This window comes from Chanodichthys erythropterus, chromosome 12 (assembly GCF_024489055.1).
Source record: "Chanodichthys erythropterus isolate Z2021 chromosome 12, ASM2448905v1, whole genome shotgun sequence".
NCBI lineage: Eukaryota > Metazoa > Chordata > Actinopteri > Cypriniformes > Xenocyprididae > Chanodichthys > Chanodichthys erythropterus.
In genome coordinates this window covers 30,033,415-30,061,280 of record NC_090232.1, presented here as the reverse complement: position 1 = coordinate 30,061,280, position 27,866 = coordinate 30,033,415, and the positions used below count along the sequence as shown (strand labels likewise).

The following is a 27,866-nucleotide window of genomic DNA, read 5'->3' as shown; positions in this document are numbered from 1 at the left end:
ATATACTCTTTGAATACGTTTGTGTTACATTTTACTATAATATAGATATTTTTGTGTCCCTTACAAAATCCCTAAACCTTTTTAAATGCAGCTGTATAAAAACAGCAAGAAAAGAGCTTCTTCAGATTGCGAACACCATAACATGACCATCTTACACTGGCCTACTTGTTACACACCTAGTTATGAACATTAGCAAAACAAGATAATAATCAATAATCAATATTTTCTCCTGTAGAATGTGCTACTTGAAAGATAATTTTAGAAACGTCACAACATTTTTGATTGAGTTTTTGAAAGGAAGAGCACAGAGGATGATTTCCATCTATCATGATGATTTATATACATAAAAAAAAAGAAAAAAAAAAAGGTTTTGTAGTCTAAAGAATGTAAATGTACATTTTTGGAAATATATTGTTAATCAGTTATAAAATGGTTTGTTTTGAATCAACACATTACGTCATGAACAGAACAGACAGCAAGTACACTACATTTACCGACTGTGCTGGTGTTCAGTCATTATCCACAAGGAGGCGACACTGAGTTCATTTGAGCTCATCTTTCTTTTTCTTCATCCTTTTCTTTTTCAAAATTAACATGAAGGTTCAGCCAACCTGCAGGTTCAGACAACCTGAAACCACAAACACTCTAGATGAGGTTTGACGCTGTCAATGACCATAGAAGGCAAACCAAGAAGAACAACCAATAGATATAGAGACAGACACAAAACCAACTAACAAGTATAAAAGAAATGCTGAGAACCAACACAGGTGAAAAGCACTTATGATCCACAGAGGGACGATAAAAGTTAAGAAATACAAGGACAGAGGAAAAACAGAGATGGTGAGAGACAGTGCATACTCCTGACAAACAAAATTTACAGCTCTGTTTTGTATATTAACTTATAAATACACATTTTCTGATGAAAGACATTCAACAATAGGCAACTGTGTCTTTCAGATTAATTGCAACATTGCCGCTTCTCTCCTACTGCTATCGCTTAGTGTAAGCGGCACCACAAATAGTAAGTATTAAGATCTGCCCCATAGACTGACTGATATTGTTGAATGTGATGTTTGGGAGAACAGCATTATTATCTAAAATTATTTTATTTAAAATGTAGTACATGCTGGTAAAAATTTGCTTCTAAGACTTCAATAACAGAATTTTTATATTTACATTTGAGATATTGCATACATATGAATAATTAACCCATCTTAGATAAAAACATTTAGGTAAAGAAACTGACTTAGTCTTGACTTTTAATGCCCAAAAGCATAGAACAATACGCCAAAGGAAAGCCTATTTTTGGATATTAATGCACTGCATTACGCTAATGGACATGTTGCCTGATATCTGTGGTTTATATTTATTTTATATTTAAAATATAAATATATTTGTATTTTATATTTAAATGCAAAAAAATTCTAAACAATTCACTAACAATTTAGGGTGATGTGTTTCACCATTTGTAGAAACTTGATTTTCCTATGAATGTTGACTCCTGTAAACATTCTTAATAGTTAACAGTTAACCGTTTCATTTCAAGAGAAATTAAAAAAGGTCCTTTTTCACAATTGTTCGAAAAATCCTCTTATATCTTATACCGTTTTCTTAAGTGGAGAATGTCAATGCTGATATCTAAAGAGTTGACATATAATGAAAGATCTTCCTTTACTTGATCTTAATCTACAGTATGCATTTTCTTTTCCTGTTGTCTCAATTCTTTTAGGGTCTGAGCTGCAATGTAATCCAGTGTTAAAAGTGCCACGAAACACAGTGTTTAAAGCTCATGTTATGACAGTGTTGAAGATAAACTGTACTGTAAATCTGCGTGGATGTCACAGGAGCCCAAGAGTATTATGGTGCAAAATCGATGGAAATGACTGTAAAGCTTTAAATCACTCAGATTACATAAAAACTGAGTGGAATAAAACAACAGAGCATGAAGGGAAGGCTTTCCTGATTTTCCTGAACATCTCAATGGAGGATGCAGGTTTATACAGATGTAAAGAAAGTGAGACGTCTGTAAGCCATGCTATTAATGTCACTGTGACAGGTGAGTGAATTATATTTTATTTCATATATGTAAACAGACATTTTGTTTGTAAATTTTAAATGTATTATATTTTCAGCAGATAATAACAAGGATGAGTTTTCATCCACTCCAAGAAGCACAAGTAAGGGCATGGCCATATTCAACGTATCAACGACAGTATCTTTTATTGCGTAAATGTAAACAGACATTTTGTTGTTTGTAAATTTTAAATGTCTTTACAATTTTATTAAATTTTCAGCAGATAATAACAACAATGAGTTTTCACCCACTCCAAGCAGCACAAGTAAGGGCATGGCCATATTCAACGCATGATGTTACTGTTAAATTTTTATTTATGATAACTCTTTTAAATATATATATCAATTCTTACAATATTAGGTGATCTGTATACAATTCAAAATGATGATCAGCAGTGGCTCAGGCTATATGTGTACATCTGCAGTGGAATAGCAGGGCTGGTGTTCATAGTTCTTCTGACATTAATTTATGTTGTTGGACGCCAAGGTGAGTGATTGAATTAAACTTTACAGTTGCTTTGCAGTTCCTCAGTTCATATGATTATTTATTTATTTTAGGGAGAAAATGGACAAGAATAGATATGGCAGATAAAAATCAGGTATCATTTGTTTTAATTTTATTCAGTGTAAATCTTTATATTTGTTAAATAATACATTAATAAATGCCCCGTTTTCAATTCCACAGCACATAAAAACACAAAAAAGTAATCAGCTTCCTCCTCATCTCTATCTGAACTCAGACCTGCTGACCACTGTTATATATCGTGTCTAAGAAACAATACCTGTGATATTTCAGAACAGCACAAGAAGAAGAGAATGCTTTTGTATCTTCAGGCAATGTCATATGGCCTTTGAGACTTAACTTTTTCTTTTTTTTTTTTTTAATTGTGTTGACCATGAATAAAATTCAGTTCATATATTGCAGTTCCGACTGCTTTGAAGTAGTGATATGACAGAACGTTGAAAGATATTGCTTCAGAAAAGGTGTATTGTTGTTATTTGTGAATCACTGATTGTTATAAACTTTTTCTTTAATACATTTATTTAAAATGTAATAAAAGCAAAGAAAAGATTGAATCTATACAAACACAAACATGCATCCCTGGGAGCACTATGGACATTATTTACTAAGAGCATGTGGACTACAGCTTTTCCTTGGCTCCTGTGCAAATACACTATATTATGCAAAACTTTTTAACATTATGAATTTTGCTGTAGATCCGGTAAGGTTTTATTTATTATCATTTCCTTTGTAAGTGGGTGAATGAAAACACTGAATCACCTCATGTTTGTCTTTTAACAATGCAAACTTAAATTCATGTCTTGTGACCAACAGTGTCACATAGTTTGATTAACAAAGTGCATGTTTACTTTATTATTTCAAAGATTTCAGAGAACTTTATACAAAACATAAAACACATGAAGGTGTGAAGGGGAGGGGAAATGGAAATACCCCATTTTAGAATGACAGAGCTATGAGAGTACTTCCCTCTAGTGGGAAAAGGTTTGTAATACTTTAATCACTTTAATCCAAACATCAAGACATTAACTTGGCACCTAAAGCCAAAAAAGTGCTCATGTCTAAAAGACTGTTTCCCCTGATAAAACTTTGTTATTGTTATTACACACATCAAAACATCTGTAAAACTAACAATAGCTTTTGTCTGGTTATTGACTTTTCTATGGTTACAGAATGTCAACTTTCAGTAAGTCTGCTTCAATTTAGTTAACTTGTAAGAGATTACAGCTTGGCTAAGAACAAAATGCTTTACTAAAATATACAGTCTATAATAAATAGGGCATTTAGTGTTGAAAGTGCTGTGATTAAATGTTTGTTGTATACTATTAGACTGAATATCAGTTATATTAGAAAATGTAGACAGAATAGTCCGTGATTCAGAAAGAGGCCACACCGTTGTTTGGTCAGGGTGAACATCTGAACATAGCAGCATTTCCTTTCATTTCAGTCAGGCTAAAGAAAAAGAAAAAAAGAAACGATTTGACAAGTGTTAATGTCCTAGAATTACACAGCAAAAGCCCATGCAATGCTCAGCCTAACCCCCACAAATCAAGCTAAACTCCTACAGCCAATGTTTTATTTAATGCTCTCCATCTCGAGTTGATAGAGGGTTGGGCTGAATGGTCTAATTACAAAACTGTATTATTCCAGTTGAGCCTTTTTCCTGTCTCCCATGAGATTACATCAATACTGAAACAGAATAAAAAAAATAAACTATCTTTGAGGTGAATAACAAGTTTTTTTTTTTTTTTATGTTATAGAGATGAAAATGTGCTGCATAACAAGAAAGACCTTTTCCTTTCCCCGTCTACCTCTCTTTGGACAAAACTAATACAGGTTACAGGTAACAGTCCAGCTCAAACTAATGCTACTGATTTAGCCAGAGGTTTACTGCTCAAACAAGCAGAGCAGTTTTTTTAAAACACCACAGAGCCACAGTGTTTCCACTGATCAGAGAAGTCAATTTACAGTACCCATCAAATTAAACAAAATTCGTTTCAAAGCAGGTTTAGATACATGTATTGCCTAATGCCCCTAGTGAACAAGTCAAAGGTGATAATGGCAAGGAAAAAGCTCAATAAAGATGTTTAAAGAGAGAGAAAATAATAGTTGTCAACAAAAAAACATAGGAAAAAGAAAGAAAGAAAGAAAGAAAGAAAGAAAGAAAGAAAGAAAGAAAGAAAGTAAGAAAGAAAGTAAGTCTTGGGAGGAATGAGGCTCAACTGGGGGGGCCTATTCTCCTCTGGAAACTTCAGGCAAATGAAATGACACTAATGTTTAAGGAACAGCAACAAAGTTTTGGACCATACGGAATGTAGCATTTAGATGAGAGGGGCCAAATGATTTAAAGTCAACATTAAATCAAAAATAAATCACATTACAAGTCTTATTATGAATGATTCATCAGAGCATGTTATTCCAAAGGGGAAAAAAATGTTTTCTGGTAACACTTTACAATAAGGTTTAATTTTTTCATGTATTAACTAACATGAACTAACAATGAGCAACACATTTGTTACAGTATTTATTAATATTTGTTAATGTTAGATCTTCATGTTTTCACGATTCCATCAATCCCCCCCCCTCCCCCCCACATTTTTATATCCTATAAATAACCCCCATTATGAAAGTAAAATGAGTTGTAATGGCAATTCAAAATGACTTTAAGCTTGAAACACTTCATTTTCCTTGACTCTGTAGAAGCACTACAGAGGGAGATGATATGACTCTTTTAAACAATGATTTCCTGTTTCTGATGACAACTCAAAAGACATCAGTCATGGTATAAGGTGAGGCTGAGAGGGCTTCTTGCAATAGACAGGAAGTGGTACCTCCTTAGACTTCCTGTGGTTCTGTAGATAAATGTGGCTCTGTAAAACATACTTTGCATACTTTGGTTTCACTAGCTACTTAACTCATACATTGAAAACAAAAATATATTTTAGTGCAACTCTCTAATCCAATAAGATTAAGATTCAAACCTTAAATCAGTCACACCAAAAGAGATTTACGGCCACTTAACTGGTTATAAGTCAATGTGTTCAGTAATGAGCAATAAGAAGACAGCTCAATGAACAAAACCTGAACAGAATGATGTGGACTTTCTATATGTCTGGTCTTGAGTTTCTGTTCTCCCTAGGGCCTCTTATGTGAATTTAGCTGTATTGGTTTAAATTTAAAACAAATATTAAATGATTATTTCTTTTCTGCCCTCTCAGGTGACCTGCAGATTCTAAGAGAGGAAAGTGGAACAGAATGAAGCAGGAAGGAAAACTCGGACAGACTATGCAAAGTGAGAGGTTAGTGAGTCACTATGGTGTCTCTCTCTCCATTTCCGACTATACATTTCTTGACTAGCTTCTGTTTTTATCATCTCCTCTCTTAAAAATAGTTTCTGGAAGATTTTGCTTACAATAGTCTTAAACTTTAATAGGATGGACTAACAATACTGTATATATCTAAAAAAAAAAAAAAAAACTTAAATGTAAAGCATTTACTTATTATGAATATATTCATATAGATACATTTTACAATTTTATTTACATATATATATATATATATATATATATTTACATATATATATATATATATATATATATATTATATTATATTATATATATATATATATTTATTCATATTTATTTATTTATTAGGGGTGTAGCGGTACACATATTCCGTATACCGTTTCCGTACAGGGCTTTCGGTTCGGTCCACGTGCGTACCGAATGCGTCAACTCGCTCTGGAACAAATAATAGAGCAATAATTACCTTATCCTTTATATAGCATATCATATTGGCTACAACTAGACCGGAAATATCAGACGAAGACTCTTCTCCGCTCTTCAAATACGTAAAACATCAAACTTTATAGACAGTGTTTTTTGAGTAAAGAAAACGCTTTACATTTTTTTTCAAACATCAGATCTTTATTTATCTTTGCATTGCACAGACGAGATGTCCAAACTGCGTGTGCACTTCATTCAGGAGGATTTATGAGGTTTGATTGACAGTTTGAGGATCCAATGGAGTTACGAGGTTTTGTCACAAGCTCTTTAAAATCCTTTTCATTCATTAAATGTTTGTAAAACCCACATACAAGCGTAAAGGGTGACCTATAGTTTTTTTGTTTTGTTTTTTTAAATAAAATAAAACAAACATTTGGAAATATAGAGATACGAGGTATAGCTTTTATTTATTTTTTGCCATTTGGTTATTATCCACGGCACACTTGACAACCGTCACGGGCACATTAGTGCTTTTGCACGTTTGACTGAACTGTACAATTGTGCTTATTTGTTGTTCAATAAATATTTTAAATAAATATGTCCATTAGTGCGTAATATGGATTGAGTGAAAGTTACATTAATACGCCATTAGATGGCGGCAACACTTTACAGGTGAATGAGTCAGTGAGTCACAAGAGACTTTTAAATTGAAAGGAACTTTTGCAAAGCAAGTCGTTTTTACGCTGTATGTATGTTATGGAAAATTCCCATAGCTGTAAAAAGGACAAATGCAAAATCGCTTTCCTCAGCGGACATTCAAACGGACTTTTATAATGGATATAATATTATGGACATCGACTTGAAGAATGAATGTTATGCAATATATCAGACAGGTAATAGCCTACTCTCTCTCTCTCTTTCTCTCATACTGTACAAAATTCAGTGAGTTTCAATGAAGCGACTCAACATTCCTCCGTTACTAGTTCTGAAGTGACGTTTTAGAATTAGTAACGGAGGCTTGGTCCAACTGTCAACTTGAGATTTGAATCCGTGGCGGAAGGAAGTAGTGCTTCATGAAAGAGGGTTTTAAAGATGCTCCGTTGTTGTTTTTATTTGTTTACACACTAATGCCATCGAACTGTTGTATAAACGCAATATCACACTTGTAGCCGTGCGATATGGCTATATATCAGCACGCTGTGATTACCTACGGCACTCGGCCTACCGACGAATCACAGCCGTGCTGATATACAGCCATATTGCACAGCTACGAGTGTGATATTGCTCATACATATATAAAGCTTTTGACGATGTGTAGTTTTGTAAAATAGCAGAGGTGGTTATTAAGTATACAAGTTGTTAAGAGAAGACTTTGTTGCACAAGAGTATCATGATGTGAGAAGACTGAACAAAATGTGATTCTTTGTTGACTTGGAAAGTAAATCATGACAACCGAAACAATGGACTGCTAGTTGTGAATACAAGATACTTGTCAAAATGTGTGGAATAACTAAAATACATGATTTGTACATGCATGGTCATCCGTCCCTCAAAGTGACCCTCGACAATAAATGAAAAGTTTGATTTTACTTCTACCACAGTCACCAGATTTTTTTTTTATGTGCCTGTGATCATCAAATTCCAAAGCTACATTTATTCTTAAGTTGCTGCTTCACCCCACGTCAAGAAAAAAACGTTGGTGTCAAAAGCCAAGTTTTAAAAACAAAACATTTCAGACTGATCCAAAGTAAACACAGGATATCTTCCTTCTGTGATTATTCTTGAATGTGAACTTCTACATTCTTACATGTTCATCCCTATATTCTAAGCATATTAAATTCCCTGGGATTAAAAAACATTTGTGAAAGTAATTTCTTTCCTTATATTGTGAGCGATAATTAAGTGAATTTGATTTTGTCCATTGAGAATTGATTGGATCGTTGTGGTTTGCTATTGCTGTGATCTCATATGAGTGACAGTTTGTCCCGCCCTCATGTCGGTAAACACATAATCAGAGAAGAGAAGAGAAGAGAAGAGAAGAGAAGAGAAGAGAAGAGAAGAGAAGAGAAGAGAAGAGAAGAGAAGAGTGTCATTGCAAGAGGGAGGTGAAGTTATTTTGATTAAAGATTATGAAGGAACATATTTTTTTTTTTAAATAATGATGGATAAATCATTTATAATAAACACTACAATATTCCATAAAAAATAAGAAATGTCAATTTTGATTTCCGTGTATCTTTAAATTGATGTGAAACATAATATTAAAGAGGACAGACATTTTTGTGTTGCTATACTGACCATATCAGCAGGTGAAGTTAGCACCTCTTCAGGCAGATGCACAGACATATGAGCAGCACAAGGGCCACACAGCTGGCTGAAATGAGAATGACATGGGTGTTCCTAGCTGCAACAAAAACACACACACACACACACACACACACATTAACCAAAGAAATCAAATATTCACAACACTCTAGTAACAAAACCAGATTAAAAAAAATAAATAAATAGAAGAATGTAAAAAAGTATAACCCCAAACAGTCGAGTAAGGTTCACTCACATTTATTCAGAGTCACATAGATGGCAGATACAAGGCCTTGATGACGAACCTCACACTTCACAAGTTCATCATCCAGTAGTTCAGTCTGCAGTTGAATGGAACTGACCACCATTGTGGTGCCGTCCCCTAGCTGGTAAAATGATGTAACGGCAGGGCCCAGAGTTTGATTATGCCCCTCCACGTTCCAAGAGATCTCTGCTGCAGGACGTGACACGGCTGAGCAGTTCGCCTCAACAATGCCCTGCGATACGGTGACGTAACTGGCCTCAGGTTTGGGTAGGACTAGGAAAATTACATGAAGTTCATTAAATATTTAAGTAAGACATTAACATTATAATCTTTTTAAATATGTGAAGAAAAAGCCCCCAAATTATCAAAAAATATTCAAAAAATGTGTCTGTTGATTCCACTTGCATCAATAATTCTTGTTAAATTTACAGTCCTAATTTACTTTTTGTTGTTGTTGTTCCTTTTTAAATCTTCAGACTTAAAATCTGTAGAGATATCTTGTGTACTTTTGGTTGGGGGACATCTATCATGTTTAACTGGGAACCCTTACAACAGTCCGGAGTGTGCCAAATATGTGAACTTTGTATATGTCCAGTACAAATACTGTATTGGTCTTGTTGAACTTCTTTGTTGTATTGTAAGTGGTAGCTTCATTCAGAAGACAAAAGAAGGCACTTGTGTTGTTATTCTGATTACAAGCCGTCAGACGTTGGTCATGTCTGTGGCAGACTCCATCAAAGAGGGACTCTGTGACATAAGTCAGATAAAAGAGAAAGAGACAAACCATGACAAGACGAGGGGAAAGTGAGGCTCTGTCCACTTTTGTGGCTGTGTGAGCTTTTTGGTGACAACAGCCAGACTGTTTGGGAAATATATCAACAGAGAGAAAGAAAACACAGTGGAGCTCTGTTCTAGAGGAACAGAGACACAGTAATCGCACTGGCCCTCATCCCAAACTGTCTCCTAAACTACAGTCACAGCCAAGCATTAAACCAGTGTCAGCTCTGACTGATTGTGAGCTTTCTCCACAAGAAGAATTTACCTTGCAATGAAAAGGATGTTTTCAACAGAGTAACATAACTTGCTGATAAAATAGTTGCATGACATAAAGGATGTAGCTACTGCGATACTGCATTTGAACAGGAAATGAAACACTGACCAATAGTTACTGTATCACTGTAGAAATCTAGGATATCTAAAATTAGTTTTGGAGTGAACAAGGAACTAATCCATCACATTAAAGTAACATTTGACCCACAAATTTTAATTCTGTCATTTACCCAAAATACCATAAAAAGCATCATAAATGTGGTCCATATGAATTCTCACAACCTCTGCCCAGGCTCTCTTTGGCGTGCTCATCAAGAGAGAGAGTCCAAATTATGTCTTTTTAATTTATCAGTTAAACATGTCCAAAAAACAAGTTTAAATGATTCACAAATCGGATGGATCTGGCAACTTGTGTCAGTCACATTGGTTATAAAGGCAACATTAAACAATTTATATTTTGGTCAGTTTGACACACAAAGCTATTGCATGACTTGCAACATAGACTTGTAATATAGACCTTCTTGGCTATGTTTACATGCACACTTTTTGCTTCAATCTGAATTAATTAATTCCGATTGATGAATCCGAATGTAGTGTTTACATTAACGCTAAATAAAGTGAATGGGTTGAAGTGCACATTTACGTCACAAACTTCTTATCTGTATTGATTTTTTTGACACGCACACTGCACAAATATACAGTTAACAGCTGTTTGTGCATGATAACCATCCTCCTACATAGTTCTATATTTGTTTTAAACAGCAGACTTGATATTTATCCATTTCTGGTCATAATTTGGAGACAATGTGCATATGAACCATTGCAACGTGCTGCTTATCACGCAGTAAAAATGCCCCTCCCTGCGGCCAAAACCAGTCATCTGTGGATGAGAGCATGAAACAAGGGCTTGTGGGACGTTGTCCTGCTCCACTTGACAGACGCTGAGTGAAAAGAGAATTTTAGAATGACAGAACACTCATTTAGGCTATGACACTTTATTCAACAGGAAGAGCAGCTCATTACGCATGTCATACGTCATTATGCTATTTTACGTCATTGCACATGCACAGTATTTTCCAGTTTCGGTTTTCAATCCGATCAAGTGTTTACCCTATAAATTGGATTAGAAAAGAATGGAACCACCTCATCAAATCCAATCCAATCTAAATTTAATTCAGATTGAGCTCAATCGGATCGATTAAAGGTACAATATGTAATTTTTAGGAGGATCTATTGATAGAAATGCAATATAATTTACATAACTATGTTTTCAGTTGTGTATAAAGACCTTACATAATGAACCATTATGTTTTTATTACCTTAGAATGAGCCATTTCATTCTACATACACCACGGGTCCCCTTACATATTAAGTCACCATTTTGCGCCGGCATGTTTCTACAGTAGCCCTAAATGGACAAACTGTCATGATCACCGTCTGTTCCTGTCACTCCCCGGACTTCACTTCCCACAATTCTCCCTGTCAGTCACATGTTCACTTCACACCAATCACCTGTTGCCACATCCACTCTAGCACACCACACTGATTACCACACCCAGCTGCAGCTCATTAACAGGACTATAAAGGACTTCCAAACACACCACCTCACCGCGAAGTATTGTTTAACTATTGTTGCAATTTCTGAGCGTTTCTATCCTGTCTGCCTGCTTGTTATCGTTCCTGCCTGTTTCTTATTTTGACCCGTTGCTGCCTGTCCTGATCCTTGCTTTGTATACCGACCTGTGAGTTATATCTGCCTGCCTTGTGACCTACCGCCTGTACCCTGACTACGACCCTGCCTGTCCTTTGCTGCTCCTGTTTGTTCCTGATTGACCCTGCCTGTACGACCATTCTCATTCTTAATAAAACGCTGCACTTGGATCTCCTGCCTGAGCCTCCCATTCGTAACAGAATACTTCGCCAAACCAAGATCCAGCAGCTCCGTGAGTGTTTGTCTCATCCAGCATCAGCATGGACCCAGCAATGTGTCTTGTCAGCCTTCGTCAAGGTAACTGTACCCTGGAGGCACATATTCAGAAGTTTCTGGATATAGCCCACTTATCTGATCTACCCGACTGTGCCCTCATTGACTTTTTTATTTATGGATTAAACCAACCACTTAAGGACTATGTATTCACCAATGGTCCACGAGGGTCGTTCGTGGAGTTCTTGGACTTTGCCCTGCTCACCGCTGGTTCAACTTTTACTGTGGGGGTCGCGGAGGAACGCGACACCACGCTGAACCACATAATGGCTGCCGCGCCAATGGACATTCACAAAATGGCGGCTACAATCACAACAACAGTTCACGTCTCCACTGATCGCCCAGAGTCACGTCACGTCTCCACTGATCGCCCAGAGCAACGTCAAGTCTCCGCTGATCGCCCAGAGCAACGTCAAGCCTCCGCTGATCGCCCAGAGCAACGTCAAGCCTTCGCTGATCGCCCAGAGCTACGTCACGCCTTCGCTGATCGCCCAGAGCAACGTCACGCCTTCGCTGATCGCCCAGAGCAACGTCACGCCTTCGCTGATCGCCCAGAGCAACGTCACGCCTTCGCTGATCGCCCAGAGCAACGTCACGCCTTCGCTGATCGCCCAGTGCAACGTCACGCCTTCGCTGATCGCCCAGAGCAACGCCACGCCTTCGCTGATCGCCCAGAGCAACGTCACGCCTTCGCTGATCGCCCAGAGCAACGTCACGCCTTCGCTGATCGCCCAGAGCAACGTCACGCCTTCGCTGATCGCCCAGAGCAACGTCACGCCTTCGCTGATCGCCCAGAGCAACGTCACGCCTTCGCTGATTGCCCAGAGCAACGTCAGGTCTCTAGATTAGTCCGGGAGCGGAGAGGGTTGCGTTCCAGTGTGACCGATCCACCGTTGATTTCAGTCCGAGCAGCTGGCATCCCCAAGTCTCCGTCGGCCGCTTCGCTCTCAAATCCGGTGGCCGCTTCGCACTCAAGCCCGCCGGCCGCTTCGCACTCAAGCCCGCCGGCCGCTTCGCACTCAAGCCCGCCGGCCGCTTCGCACTCAAGCCCGCCGGCCGCTTCGCACTCAAGCCCGCCGGCCGCTTCGCACTCAAGCCCGCCGGCCGCTTCGCACTCAAGCCCGCCGGCCGCTTCGCACTCAAGCCCGCCGGCCGCTTCGCACTCAAGCCAGCCGGCCGCTTCGCTCTCAAGCCAGCCGGCCGCTTCGCTCTCAAGCCAGCCGGTCGCTTCGCTCTCAAACCTGCCGGTTTCAACGCTCTCAAGCTCGCCGGTTTCAACGCTCTCAAGCTCGCCGGTTTCAATGCTCTCAAGCTCGCCGGTTTCAACGCTCTCAAGCTCGCCGGTTGCTATGGATTCTTGTTCGCCGATTGCAGTGGACTTAAGCACCCTGGACGCGATGGACGAAATGGCTGCTTTGCCAGTGCCCACGGGCAAGATGGCCGCCCCTGCGGTGCTCAAGGATGCAGGGGTTGTTCCAGCCATTGAGTCCGCTCCAGCCAGTGAGTCCGCTCCAGCACAGCCTGCTCTCCTGGTCTGTCCTGTCTTGGCCCAGAGGGCTGTGCTCACTTTTTATGTCTTGGCTGTCCTACGTGCGTTGAGGAACTCGAGCTCTATTGCCGTTCCGGAGCAGTCCGAGCCCGCTGCTGTCTCGGAGCTGTCTGCTCTCCCTGATACGGCCATGGAGGCCGTCACCGAACTGCCCGCTCTCCTTGATACGGCCATGGAGGCCGTCACCGAACTGCCCGCTCTCCTTGATAAGGCCACGGAGGCCGTCACCGAACTGCCCGCTCTCCTTGATAAGGCCACAGAGCAGCCTTGGTCGGCCCTGCCACCACCGCCTGGACCATTTGCTCTACCGCTGCCGCTCAGGCCATCTGCCCTGCTGGCGCCACCCGAGCTCCTTGCCCATGAACCCGCCAATGCCTCCCTTGATTTCCCCAAGAACTTTTTGGGTGGGGAGCTTGTGGGTGGGGACCCTGCTCAACCATGGCCTTTAAGGGCCTCTGAACTACTATGGCCATTCATGGACTGTAGGCCACTAGGGCCATGTATGGACTCTGTCCTGCCGTGGCCGTCCAAGCCACCTGACCTGCCGTGGCTCTCCGAATCACCTGACCTGCTGTGGCCGCCCGAGCCACCTGACCTGCCGTGGCTGCCCGAGCCATCTGACCTGCCGTGGCTGTCCAGGCCACCTAACCTGCCGTGGCCGCCCGAGCCACCTGACCCACCGTGGCTGCCTGAGTCCCTGGGGCTGCATTGGAGATCCCGTTCCCGGCTACTGTTAGATCTCCAATGCCCCCCCTCCCTAGCTGTTCCTTTACGTCGCGAGGACGCGCCTTCCGGGAGGGGGGCATTATGTCATGATCACCGTCTGTTCCTGTCACTCCCCGGACTTCACTTCCCACAATTCTCCCTGTCAGTCACATGTTCACTTCACACCAATCACCTGTTGCCACATCCACTCTAGCACACCACACTGATTACCACACCCAGCTGCAGCTCATTAACAGGACTATAAAGGACTTCCAAACACACCACCTCACCGCGAAGTATTGTTTAACTATTGTTGCAATTTCTGAGCGTTTCTATCCTGTCTGCCTGCTTGTTATCGTTCCTGCCTGTTTCTTGTTTTGACCCGTTGCTGCCTGTCCTGATCCTTGCTTTGTATACCGACCTGTGAGTTATATCTGCCTGCCTTGTGACCTACCGCCTGTACCCTGACTACGACCCTGCCTGTCCTTTGCTGCTCCTGTTTGTTCCTGATTGACCCTGCCTGTACGACCATTCTCATTCTTAATAAAACGCTGCACTTGGATCTCCTGCCTGAGCCTCCCATTCGTAACACAAACTGCTCTACAGAGCACGTTTGCTTGAATTGCTACTCTGCTGTCTCAGACAACGGCATTTTTGTCCTGTGTTGCCCACCGTAGCTTCTCTATATTGCAATTCCCAACCTCACCGCTAGATGCCGCTAAAGTTTGCACACTGCACCTTTAAGGTGTTAAAATGAAGGGTTTTTTTAGTCCGACTGAGCTGTCAATCTGATTACTAATGGATTACTTGGTTGGATAAACTCAAAAGAACTACAGTTATAATAATATTTTGAAGCTTGAAATCTTCAATTTTTTATGATGGCATGAGAAAGAGAGAACAAGACAGTCTTCAGAATTTCTCAGGTTGGTATGTTTTTTTAAAACTTTGGAAACACTTTGGTATGGGAAACATATTCACTATTAACTATAACTTTTGCCTCAAACTCTTAATTTACTGCTTATTAATATTTAGTAAGGTAGTTGTTGTATCATTTAAGTATAGGTATGGGGTAGGCTATAGGGATGTAGAATGTGGTCAAGCAGAATAAGGCATTAATATGTGCTTTATAGCCAAAATGCAATCTAATAAGCAACTACTTGAAAGTGTGAATTGTTCCCCATACTAAAGTGTTAACAAAACTTCTTAACCCTTGAATGCATACCTTGTAGTGATGTGCGTATCAGCTCAAAAGTCACCCGAATCCACTTTTAAAAATTTGTCATCCGCCCGCCACCCACCCGCACCTATGACTTTCTCTGATTATATGACAACGGAGCTTGGCACATCAAGATTATCACCATGTAACCAGTTATAATCCTTGCCACTCCTGTGCTTTATGTACCTTCCCGTCCTGTCATGTCAGAGTCCCCGATCAAGATGGCTGCCATTCAAGAGTCTCGTCCCGTCATGGCCACCATTCCAGATTCTTGTCCCATCATAGCCGCCAAGCCAGTGTCTATGGACAAGAAGGCTGCTTTGCCTGTGTCTTCAGACAAGATGGCTGCCCCGCCTGTGTCTTCGATCAAAACAGATGCTACGAGTGTGTCTTCGGACAAGTTGGCTGCCACGCCTGAACCTCCAGCCATCATGGACACTGCGCCAGAGACTCCAGCCTTCATGGGTGCCTCACCAGAGTCTTCAGCCATCATGGACACCACATCTATGTTCCCCGTCATCATGAGTGCTGCACATGAAGATGTTGAGGCTTTCCCTGAGCCCTTGAGACTGGCTTCAAGTCTGGACACCTTTGTGTCGGTACGTGCAGCCAGCATCCCTAGACCAGCGCCATCAAGCCCACCGGCCTCAGCACTCTCAAGCCTGCCAGTGCCTGCGCTGTCCGTTCCAGAGGTCATTCCCTTGTCCTTGGTAAGCCCAGTCTTGTGACCTATGAACTTCCTGTCTGTCCTGATACGATACCACGGAGGTTGTCCCTGAGTTCCCTATCTGTCGTTGCGACCACAGAGGTCGTCCCTGGGGTCCCGGTCTGCCTCAACATGACCGTAGAGAACTGTACGTACCAGAACTGCTTTTTTTGCCTCGACTTGATTGCAGAGGTAATTTCTAAACTATCTGTCTGCCTCAGCATGACCAGAGAGGACGTTCTGGTCAGAGCCTTGGAGGACATTCTGCTGTGGGGGTCTTCAAGTCTATCTGCCTGGCCACCTGCACAGCCTGCACCACCCTGGCCACCTGCACAGCCTGCACCACCCTGGCCACCTGCACAGCCTGCTCCACCCTGGCCACCTGCACAGCCTGCTCCACCCTGGCCATCTACCCAGCCTGCTCCACCCTGGCCACCTGCACAGCCTGCACCACCCTGGCCATCTGCCCACCCTGCTCCACCCTGGCCACCTGCACAGCCTGCTTCACCCTGGCCATCTGCCAAACCTGCTCCACCCCCGCCACCTGCACAGCCTGCTCCACCCTGGCCATCTGCCAAACCTGCTCCGCCCTGGCCACCTGCACAGCCTGCTCCACCTTGGCCATCTACCCAGCCTGCTCCACCCTGGCCACCTGCACAGCCTGCACCACCCTGGCCATCTGCCCAGCCTGCTCCACCCTGGCCATCTGCCAAACCTGCTCCACCCTGGCCACCTGCACAGCCTGCTCCACCCTGGCCATCTAACAAACCTGCTCCACCCTGGCCACCTGCACAGCCTGCTCCACCCTGGCCATCTGCCAAACCTGCTCCGCCCTGGCCACCTGCTCAGCCTGCTCTGCCCTGGTCGCCTGCTAGGCTTCTGTTTGCAGGCCCTCTTCCATTCCATAGACCTGATCCTCCACCCTGCCCACTTGTTCACCTCCGCCCTGCCTCCCTGGACATCTTGTTAGGAGTGTCTGGAAGCCGCTCCTTAGAACGGGGGCTATGTCACGACCCCTGTCTGTATTTTTACTGTATCTCCATTGTTGTTTGTACACCTCATGTTTCCCTGCCATTCTGCCATTGTTTGTTACCATGGACACTCATTAGACCATGCCCCTTTGTTATCTCGTTACCTTGTTTAGCTCATTAGCCTTGTTCACTCTGCCTATATAAGCCTGGTTCACTCATCCATTCCCTGCAAAGTCTTGTCTAGTGTTCCACTGCAATTCTGAGTGTTATTCCCAGTTTATGTATCTTGGTTTTTGGACTCTCTGCCTGTTTCTGGATTAATCGTTTGCCCGTGTTCCCTGCCTGGTTGTGTTTGTCTGTTTGGACTGCTTTCTTGTGTATTTTGACCCTTTGCCTGTTTTTGAGCTTTAATATGGATTACCTTTTCAATAAACTGTGTTCAGATCCTCAAACATTCGCGTCTCAGAGCAGTTTGTAACAATATGTTCGGGATCATGAATTTAAGCCAGATGTTGAATGTACTGGGAAATCTCACACGAGAACAATAATGATGGTATAAAACATCTGCTTAAACTGAACCCTTCCAAAGCTCCAAAAGGTAACAAAATATGCTTAATTAAAATATCAGGAAAGTTTTATACTATTGAGGCAGTTACAGATCCATACATATGTTAGATATAGAGTCAGGTTGCTAAAGACCTGAATTTGTAATAATGATTAGTGAAACATTCATGCATTTAAGGGTTATTAACTATTTTGTCATTGACTTTTATTGTTTGTTTTTCATTTTTACATTTTAATTATAACAGTATGAAGTATGTTTATTAAAGTATACTAATGTATAGCCTGTATGTTTCTTTATTATGTGATTTCAGGTTTTACCATATTTGTAGGAACATTTGGTCACAACAATGTAGGCAAAATGTGAAAGACACACACACACACACACACACACACACACACACACACACACACACACACACACACACACACACACACACACACACACACACACACACACACACACACACACACACACACACACACACACACACACAAACACATTCTCTTCCTTCCTCATATGCACTTTCCACTTCTTACAAATACACCCACCCACCCACCCACTCAGACATACATTTAAAAACCTTTGTATGACCCGGAAGACAGAATTAAAGGGTCTGTGAAATACCCAAACAACCCTTTTGGAAAAAAGCACATTGATTTGCCATTTGCTCACATTCACACATATTGTGCACACATGTGAAAATATTCCAAACCCACACACGTGTGATTTGGTCAAAATATCACACGTGAAATGTATGTGCCTTTTATAGCTGTAGCAGGTTAATTCTGTGGCACTGCTAATTAGAAACATCCTTGTGGATATTATAAAATATATATATATATTGAACACACACAAACACACCGCGAACACACACCCAGAGCAGTGGGCAGTCATTTTTGCTGGTCAAAGGCACCTCAGTTGCAGGTAATGAGAGTGGAAGTGAGTGCTGTTCATTCACCACCTACATTTCCTGACTGTTTTGTGGCTCGAACCTGCAACCTTTGGGTTACAAGTCCGACTCTCTAACCATTAGGCCACAATTGCCCCAATGATTTATGTATTTTCTGTTTATTTTATTTCAGGTGGGCTCTATCCTGTTCTGGATATCCAACTTCTAGTTTAGATTCAGCCCTAATAAATCACACCTGAACTGTATAATCAAGGTTTTGAAGTTCATAAAAAAATCCAGAAAGGTGTTTTTGAGCATCCCTGTTTTATTCCAAACACTTTAGAGCAGGGGTCTCAAACTCAAATTGGCTGGGGGCTGTTGCTGTGATTGACACCTCATAGGAGGGCCATTTTAACATTAAAACAAGAAAGCTCAACATTTCTGAAAATTTACTTTCCTTTGCATTATTTCTCATTTACTTCAAATTTCATTGCTAAAATATTTTTGTCATAGTTAACAAAAAATGTAAACAGCAGTATCTCTATAATTATTACATACAGTATTCGTTTTTAACAGTTACTGCAAATATTTGGCCCTAAAAGGCCCCTAGGCTGCTCTTTGTGTGCAGCTTCCTCTTTCACGGCGAAACATCAGACTTTATCAATCTGCCACAGACACGCCCTTCAGTGAAAACTGAAGATCTTCACAAGTTAACATCACTAAGGCCTTAAGATTAGACTGACCAAATATGATGTTGATCTGGTTAAATCTCTACAAGGATTTAATTACAGTGTAAAACAAGTAATTTCCTGTTGCCCGCAGGTGGCGCTATGACTGTAACTGAATATTGGCATGTAGATGTCTTCAGGTCAGGACTCTAATAAAACATGTGAAGTTTGGGCAGATCAGACACTGCATGCCCGAGTTACAACAACAACTTCCTGTGTCATGGCGAAACATAACATTTTTTCAGACCGTCACGGACACGCCCTTCAGTGAAAACTCAAGATCTTCGCAAAGGCCTTTAGATTAGACTGACCAAATATGATGTTGATCTGAGTAAAGCAGTTCGTGGAAATCGCAAAAACTGCAAAGATTTTGCAGAGAAAATTCAAAATATCTCACTTCCTGTTGGGTTTACAGATTTTGCACCCAGGGATTTTTTGTAGGTATTGGGCTGTTACATCCGTCTACTGAATTTCATACCTGTAAGTGAAAGGTGCTGCTATCAAGCCATTTTGCCACACCTAATATCAGACATAAATTTTCACCACTTCTGATGTGTGTGCAAAGATTGATTTCATGAATCGCATTTTTGAGGGCCTAAACATGCTCAAAGTTTCAGTTTGAACATGTTTAGGCCCTTAAAAAATGCGATTCATTTCGGAGAAGAAGAGCAGAGCAATTAAAACAGGGTCCTTGCACCATCGGTGCTCAGGCCCTAATTACAGATGTAATTATATGAAGGTATTTTTTGGTAACACTTTATTTTAGTTACACGTAGTTACATGTTACTACATGTACTTACTCTAGTAATAACAGTAAATTATGCATAATTACAAGTAACTAACCCAAACCCTAACCCTAACTGAAACTTATTTGAGTAATTACGGTGCAGCACTAAAATAAAGTGTAACCTTTATATATTTTTTTATATAAGTACAATGTAAGTGCATTTTATGAAATTATTAATTTAAATGTTGGCACATAGTAGTTAAAGACACTTAATATAAAGTGGGATCCAAATAAATGTGTCTTTAAGCTCTATTATTACTGCCATTTGCACTTACCATAAACAGACAAGCAGGCTGTTGCACTCTTAATGCCACCTGGATACGTGTGGAACTCGCAGGTGTAGCAGCCCTCATCCTCTGTCTGAGTCTGGTGTATGGAGAGCTTAGATTGCCCAAGTGATGGATTTAGAGTAACCCGATCCTTGAAAGGGGTGTGAACGACCGGTCTGTCATTGTTGACATAAGAAGCAACAGTGGCGGTGTCCCCTTGCTCAGCTGTTTTTTTCCATAAAACCTGCTGGACTCGCTTACTGAGAATGTACTTGCACATAAATGTAACAGGCTTTCCACTCACAACTGTTTTATTGTCCATCAGTTCCACCTTTGCTGGAAGAAATAAAAAAAAAAGAAACTAAGAGATTTTACACGTGCTTTAACCATTAGGTAGGTATGTTCGCTCAAAAATGAAAATTCTGTCTTCATTTACTATTTACTCAATGTCATTTCAATGCTTGGAAGGTTAGTTTTGTATATATTAAATATATATATATATATATAGTACAGTCCAAAAGTTTGGAACCACTAAGATTTTTAATGTTTTTAAAAGAAGTTTCGTCTGCTCACCAAGGCTACATTTATTTAATTAAAAATACAGTAAAAAAAAACAGTAATATTGTGAAATATTATTACAATTTAAAATAACTGTGTACTATTTAAATATATTTGACAAAGTAATTTATTCCTGTCATGCAAAGCTGAATTTTCAGCATCGTTACTCCAGTCTTCAGTGTCACATGATCCTTCAGAAATCATTCTAATATGCTGATTTGCTGCTCAATAAACATTTATGATTATTTTCAATGTTGAAAACAGTTGTGTACTTTTTTTTCAAGATTCCTTGCTGAATAGAAAGTTCAAAAGAAAAGCACTTATCTGAAATACAAAGCTTCTGTAGCATTATACACTACCGCTCAAACGTTTGGGGTCAGTAAGAATTTTTATTTTTATTTTTTTGAAAAGAAATTAAAGAAATGAATACTTTTATTCAGCAAGGATGCATTAAATCAATCAAAAGTGGCAGTAAAGACATTTCTAGTGTTACAAAAGATTAGATTTCAGATAAACACTGTTCTTTTGAACTTTCTATTCATCAAATAATCCTGAAAAAATATATTGTACACAAATATTTTGTACAACTGTACACATTAAATGTTTATTGAGCAGCAAATCAGCATATTAGAATGATTTCTGAAGGATCATGTGACACTGAAGACTGGAGTAATGATGCTGAAAATTCAGCTTTGCCAACACAGGAATAAATTACTTTGTGAAATATATTCAAAAAGAAAACAGTTATTTTAAATTGTAATAATATTTCACAATATTACTGTTTTTACTGTATTTTTAATTAAATAAATGTAGCCTTGGTGAGCAGACAAAACTTCTTTTAAAAACATTAAAAATCTTAACTTTTGGACTGTACTGTATATATAAGACAAATTTATTTGGGTCCCACTTTATATTAAGTGTCAGGCATACCATTATGACCACCTTCCTAATATTGTGTTGGTCCCCCTTTTGCTGCCAAAACAGCCCTGACCCAATGAGACATGGACTCAACTAGACCCCTGAAGGTGTGCTGTGGTATCTGGCAGCAGATCCTTTAAGTCCTGTAAGTTGCGAGTTGGGGCCTCCATGGATCGGACATGTTTGTTCAGCACATCCCACAGATGCTCGATTGGATTGAGATCTGGGGAATTTGGAGGCCAAGTCAACTCCTCAAACTCGTTGCTGTGCTCCTCAAACCATTCCTGAACCATTTTTGCTTTGTGGCAGGGCCATAGCCACTAGGGAATACCATTTCCATGAAAGGGTGTACATGGCACATGTCATCCACATGGATGGCAGGACCCAAGGTTTCCCAGCTGAACATTGCCCAAAGCATCACACTGCCTCTGCCGACTTGCCTTCTTCCCATAGTGCATCCTGGTGCCATGTGTTCTCCAGGTAAGCGATGCACACGCAGCCGGCCATCCACGTGATGTAAAAGAAAACATGATTCATCAGACCAGGTCACCTTCTTCCAATGCTCTGTGGTCCAGTTCTGATGCTCACGTGCCCACTGTTGGTGCTTTCGGCGGTGGACAGGGGTCAGCATGGGCACCCTGACTGGTCTGCGGCTATGCAGCCCCATACACAACAAACTGTGATGCACTGTGTATTCTGACACCTTTCTATCAGAACCAGCATTAACTTCTTGAGCAATTTGAGCTACAGTAGCTCGTCTGTTGTATTGGACCACACGGGCCAGCCTTCGCTCCACACATGTATCAATGAGCCTTAGCCACCCATGAGCCTGTCGCCGGTTCACCACTGTTCCTTCCTTGGACCACTTTTGATAGATACTGACCACTGCAGACCGGGAACACCCCACAAGAGCTGCAGTTTTGGAGATGCTCTGACCCAGTCGTCTAGCATCACAATTTGGCCCTTGTCAAACTCGCTCAAATCCTTACGCTTGCCCATTTTTCATGCTTACACATCAACTTTGAGGACAAAATGTTCACTTGCTGCCTAATATATCCCACCCACTAACAGGTGCAGTGATCAAGAGATAAACAGTGTTATTCACTTCACCTGTCAATGGTCATAATGTAATGCCTGATCGGTGTGTGTATATATATAATAGATAGATAGATAGATTTCTCAAAATATCTTTTATGTTCCACAGAAGAAAGGCTTGAAAAGACATGAGGGAATTGATGACAGAATTTAGATTTTTGGGTGAACTATTTCTTTACGACTTTGTTGAGGTGAATACTATGCGTGACATTAAGTGAACATACACTCATCGTTTTCAGTTTTAAACCACACCCAGGCTGATAAAACGTCTAATCACAAACCCAGTGGTAGTTTTTATCTGATCAAGACTCTTGTGGTTTTCATGATAGTTTGTTGTCAGTAAAAGAGGCCAGGCAGGAAAGTGGTTCTCACCACTTCCTGCTTGGGCATAATTTATAGCAATTCTTCAATGTCTTGTGAGCACAATGTGATAACAACCAATAACAACAGTTATTCATCATGAAACCATCTTTGTTCAGGACTAGAAAATAGCATTTCCTCTGTTTGATGACACATTAATGAGTAATATTTCCTTCTAAATTCATATTTTCAATTCATCAGTGCTTGGAAAAATATATATATTGTTGATATTTTTAGAAAGTTTAAAAGTGATTACCAAGCCTTACCCGTAAGTGAAAGACATGTCCTTCCTCTCTGCTGGCCGCTTGGGTACACATCAAAAAGACACTGGTAGCAGCCTTCGTTTGCTGGCCCGGCTCTTCTGATGGTGATGACACTGGTGTGAGCTTGTTGACCTTCTGTTTGCTGTGAAAGCTCGACTCCATCCACTTTGGTGACATGCTCATACTTATCGGGCTGATAGTGAAGTATAGTTTTATTTGCCATGTCCAACCACAGTACTTGTCTTAAAGCCTCCCCTGTCTCCATGGTAATATTGCAGGCCAGCATGAAGGGAAGCCCAGTCATCGCCTGCAGATGAGATGGTGCAAGTACCTTACCTAGAAAATATTGACAAAGCTTAGGGGGTGTAAAGTATAAAACGTCAGGGTGATATAACTGTCCTGATATCACAATGAAGAAAAAGCCTGATTAAAAGAACTGAAGTCATGAAAAGAACACCTTAAGTATTTTGGCATAATCTTTTACTTTGTTTATTAGATTTTTTTAACAAAAAAGGCTTTATTGCTTATTAATATATATATATATATATATATATATATATATATATATATATATATATATATATATATATATATATATATAAAACACTTTTGTCTGCCAAGTCATGTGGTGCAACCAACATGCAGAAAAAACATGTTATTACTTTTTATTTAATCTTACCACCACATGACATAGTTAATAAATTGAATCTTGCCTTGAAAATGGCATAAAATATATCTAACCCATGTAAAATCAGCATCTATACAATTTCTAAGAACCTACGTTTTAAACTAGATGTTAAAATATTTTCCTGTTCCTTATCATTGACACCCTTTTATATCAGAGCTAAGATATTCTAATGCTCAGAAATGAGGCTGGACAGGCACCTTGTAGTCGAGAGAGCAACATCAGTGTCACCAAGACTTGCAGGGATATTGCAAACACAGATCCACACATCTTGACCTGCAGGAAGATCATTTTAACTGTGAAGTAATGGGCCAAACAAACATTCAAAAAAAGACAAAGAGTGTTTTACCAAACAGATTTCCAGAATACTGTCTGTATTAGCCATGTGCATAAACAGATTTCACAACGGCATAGTTAATTTCAACAAATAATCAAGGCAGTACTGCCTTTATGATCATTGCTACATTCTGAAAAATATCGTAGCAAATCTAAAAAACTAACAAAGTCAGGAAATACAAGATACTTACAGCCACAGGTTTATAAAGAGCAGACAATCCACACATCAGCAGTTCAGCTCCTCAACAGCCATTGCTTTATAAAAAAATAACTTTCAATGTCAAACAAATAAGAAGTTTGGGTTCTGGTGTACACATATATGTAGTTATTTTTGGTAAGGGAAGTCCAGCATACAGCTCAAGTTTAAATAAGACTTTAAGGAAAATATTTGTCCTAGAAATCTGGTCTGTTTTGGAATTTGAGGATTCAATGCACTATTTATGGCATTCTCCGGGCCGGGACAGTAGTGCAATTCAGCATTTTTGAATTCTTTGAAAATGTCATTATTATTTGCCAGGTTTATTTATGGCATGAAAAGAAAAATCTCTAACCACCTGCATCCTGTTAAGGTTTATTACCTTTCTGGTGCTTTAACAACAGTTTGGGTACCATCAAACTTCCACTTTGTTTTGTAGACTAACATTAACTTGAGGAAATAGCTTCTCTTGTTCTATACACAAACTACTATATGATTAAAATCACTTGTGGCTAAACTGCCAGTAAACTGACATAAATAGTGGTGCAAGCAGATGATTTTTGGGCCACTGGGCAAATACTTCCAGGCAGCCACACGCCCCTGCTGACCTTAAATGAAAGATTGTGGTGGGGCATTTTTAAATATTGCTGGGGGGGGGTTTCTTTTAACTTTTAAGTTAGCAATCCATTTGAAAAAAAAAAAAAAAAAAAAAAAAAGGAACTAATTTAACTCTTTCTCTCTCTCTTTCTCTGTATATCTTTAAATTGTAATAACTGACTTTTAATTGAATTATTAAATTATAATACCATACATTAACCATATTTTAACAAACATTATATAGTTTGCTAAATAGATCCATAGTTATATGCCATCTGAAATGTTCTTATAAAATGAGCATTTTTATCAAGCTTGCATGTTTATGTTCTGTTATTTCACTTTAATGGCAATGAAAAGGACCTTTTAATTGCCATTAAACTGAAATCATTTTAGAAGAAAATTTCATACGGCACTTAGAGGCTTTTGCATCTGAAATCTTTATATATATATCATGCATACTGATGCCAGTTTATAAATGATTAAATGATCTCTTAAATGATAGATAGATAGATAGATAGATAGATAGATAGATAGATAGATAGATAGATAGATAGATAGATAGATCTTTCTCAATATAAAGTCTTCGCAAATTATGTGATATACAAAATATCACTTAAAACTATAATGCTTTCTGACCCCTTTACTGTAATAGAATATCACTAATAGTTCCATAACTAGAGTAATTTAGAGGAAGAACGATCAGACTTCAAGTAGACATGAAACAACCTATACAATTTATACATGGGTCTACTTTATCTAAGTAAAGTACTTACATTTAAAATTAGTCGACTAAGACAATATATTATTATTTCTGTAACTAAAAAGAAAATTAAATGACTGCAAACACTTCAGCGTCTGCTTTGATTTTATCTTTATTAACTAAAACTATTAACTCTATAAAACTATTTTTAATATAATGTTTAAAATATGCGACTCACCTTGCAAAGCATGGTTGCGTTCATTCGTATTGTACAAACGCAAGTGTTGCCAAATCCTGTGCCTCAGAGTTATTGTGGCATGTGTGTCATTCGGGATACGAATGGAAGTGGAAGTGAGGAAGTTTGGCCATCCAATCGTGGGAAGCATAGCAATCAGTGTTTAGAAAGGCCCAGTGACGTTCAGTGTATGATGGAAGCATGCAATTACTAATTACCGAGTAAACAGCGACATCTAGTGGTGTGCGCCATCTGTACAAAATATCTACAAAAACATCTCAGTTTTGGTAAAATGCCAGTCTGACCCAATTAGCCAAGTGGGGGAAAAAAGCTTTCAGAAACAAACTTTGGTTACGTTCAGGCACTCAACAGGACGAAATAAAGTTAGCCATGCCTATAGATGGTTTGAGGGCTATAGTTTGTACATATTTTGATAATAGTGTAGCATGTCCAAAGAGTGATTTATGTTCTGTTCAGATAAATCTAAGTGCATGCATGTTCTTTTCTTTTCTTATATTATGGTTCAGCTTGTGTGGGGCTTTAAGGGGTGGGAGGTTCTCCTGAAAGAAGAGCCTGCGTGGCGTTGTGTGGGCGGGGTTCTGGGAAAAAATGTGCCAGAAGTTTGTTCGCTGTCTGTGAGGCAGGAGCATCCAAACAGGTGCTCACCTTAATAAAGAAGACTCATCATTTCCTCCGTTCGTTACAATATCATGATGTCTTTTATATTTATACTGGGGGTCATGTTTAAAATTTGAAACGCAAAGGCTACAAAACATCGAGCTTCTGCTTTGTTTTTGATTATTATTAATATTATTATTATTTTTATTTACAATTAACCTACATATCAAAATACACTACCACTTTATTGAACAGATATACAACAAATAGGAAAAGAGAAAAATGGTAACACTTTACAATAAGGTTCCATTTGTCCACATTATTTAACCGCATTATACAAGAATTAATTATGTAAAATACTTCCAAGACATTAGCCAAAGGCTCAGTCTTTGCAAGCAAAGATGTGCCATTGTTCATCACATTGTGCCAAATTTCATGAGAGAATTGTCAAACAATTCAAAAGTCACATTTTCCAATGCAAGATTGCAAAGAATCTAGCTCTTTCACCATCTACATACATAATATTGTGAAAAGATTCAAGAAATCTAAAGAAATCTCAGTCTGTGTGGGGCAAGGCAGGAAACCTCCATTGAATGTGCCTGACCTTCAAGCCCTCAAATGGCACTGCATGAAAAAACATCATGCTGCTGTGTTAAATATAGCCACATGGGCTTGAGACTTTGGAAAACCCTTGTCATTAATCAGTCTGCCACTGCAAGAAATGCAACTTGAATCTACACAAGAAGAAAGATAATATCAGTTCTATGCAGAGATGAATACAAGTTCTATGGGCTGAGCTCATCTCAGATGGTCCAAAAGACATTGGAAATGTGTGCTGTGGCAGGTTGTTTTGCGTTCTCAGTCCCGAATACGATAGAGACCATCCAGACTTTTATCAGCGACAGGTGCAAAAGCAAACATGTCATGGTTTGGCAGAGTATCTGTGTAAACGGCATGGGTGACTTGCATATTTGTGAAGGTACCATTGACATGGAGGTA

At 39.7% G+C, this 27,866-nt stretch overlaps 2 protein-coding genes across 7 annotated transcripts; one reads left to right on the top strand and one right to left on the bottom strand.

Moving 5' to 3' along the window:
* The first annotated feature begins 715 nt into the window (after positions 1–715).
* On the top strand, positions 716–4,638 carry LOC137032042 (B- and T-lymphocyte attenuator-like). Of its 3 annotated transcripts, none has more exons than XM_067403534.1 (8): positions 716–840; positions 958–1,021; positions 1,730–2,056; positions 2,136–2,177; positions 2,295–2,339; positions 2,435–2,560; positions 2,632–2,672; positions 2,759–2,885. In XM_067403534.1, the coding sequence occupies exons 1-8, from the start codon at positions 781–783 to the stop codon at positions 2,843–2,845; spliced, it is 792 nt and encodes a 263-aa protein (XP_067259635.1). In that variant the 5' UTR covers positions 716–780; the 3' UTR covers positions 2,846–2,885. The 3 variants fall into 3 exon arrangements, with proteins under 3 accessions (XP_067259635.1, XP_067259634.1, XP_067259636.1); XM_067403533.1 differs by having other exon boundaries at positions 2,133–2,177; XM_067403535.1 differs by lacking the exons at positions 2,632–2,672; positions 2,759–2,885 and adding an exon at positions 4,354–4,638 and having other exon boundaries at positions 2,133–2,177.
* Positions 2,335–26,377, bottom strand: LOC137032041 (OX-2 membrane glycoprotein-like). Of its 4 annotated transcripts, none has more exons than XM_067403527.1 (8): positions 26,253–26,377; positions 24,713–24,776; positions 24,386–24,461; positions 23,504–23,836; positions 20,313–20,642; positions 8,879–9,160; positions 8,617–8,722; positions 2,335–4,045 (listed from the first exon to the last, which is right to left on the bottom strand). In XM_067403527.1, exons 2-7 carry the CDS (start codon positions 24,746–24,748, stop codon positions 8,634–8,636), a joined length of 1,146 nt encoding a protein of 381 aa, XP_067259628.1. In that variant the 5' UTR covers positions 24,749–24,776; positions 26,253–26,377; the 3' UTR covers positions 2,335–4,045; positions 8,617–8,633. The 4 variants fall into 4 exon arrangements, with proteins under 4 accessions (XP_067259628.1, XP_067259630.1, XP_067259631.1 ...); XM_067403529.1 differs by having other exon boundaries at positions 8,617–8,692; XM_067403530.1 differs by having other exon boundaries at positions 8,928–9,160.
* Between the last annotated feature and the right edge of the window lie 1,489 nt (positions 26,378–27,866).

Bases quoted from the DNA above. Each gene is read 5' to 3' on its own strand.
- LOC137032042 (XM_067403533.1), top strand. From the start codon at position 781: ATGATCCACAGAGGGACGATAAAAGTTAAGAAATACAAGGACAGAGGA. The intron at 1,022-1,729 runs GTAAGTATTAAG...CAATTCTTTTAG, and splicing joins TGTAAGCGGCACCACAAATA to GGTCTGAGCTGCAATGTAAT. The intron at 2,561-2,631 runs GTGAGTGATTGA...TATTTATTTTAG, and splicing joins TTATGTTGTTGGACGCCAAG to GGAGAAAATGGACAAGAATA.
- LOC137032041 (XM_067403527.1), bottom strand. From the start codon at position 24,748: ATGTGTGGATTGTCTGCTCTTTATAAACCTGTGGCT. The intron at 23,837-24,385 runs GTGCCTGTCCAG...AATATTTTCTAG, and splicing joins GTTGCTCTCTCGACTACAAG to GTAAGGTACTTGCACCATCT. The intron at 8,723-8,878 runs GTGAGTGAACCT...TTTTTGTTGCAG, and splicing joins CTATGTGACTCTGAATAAAT to CTAGGAACACCCATGTCATT.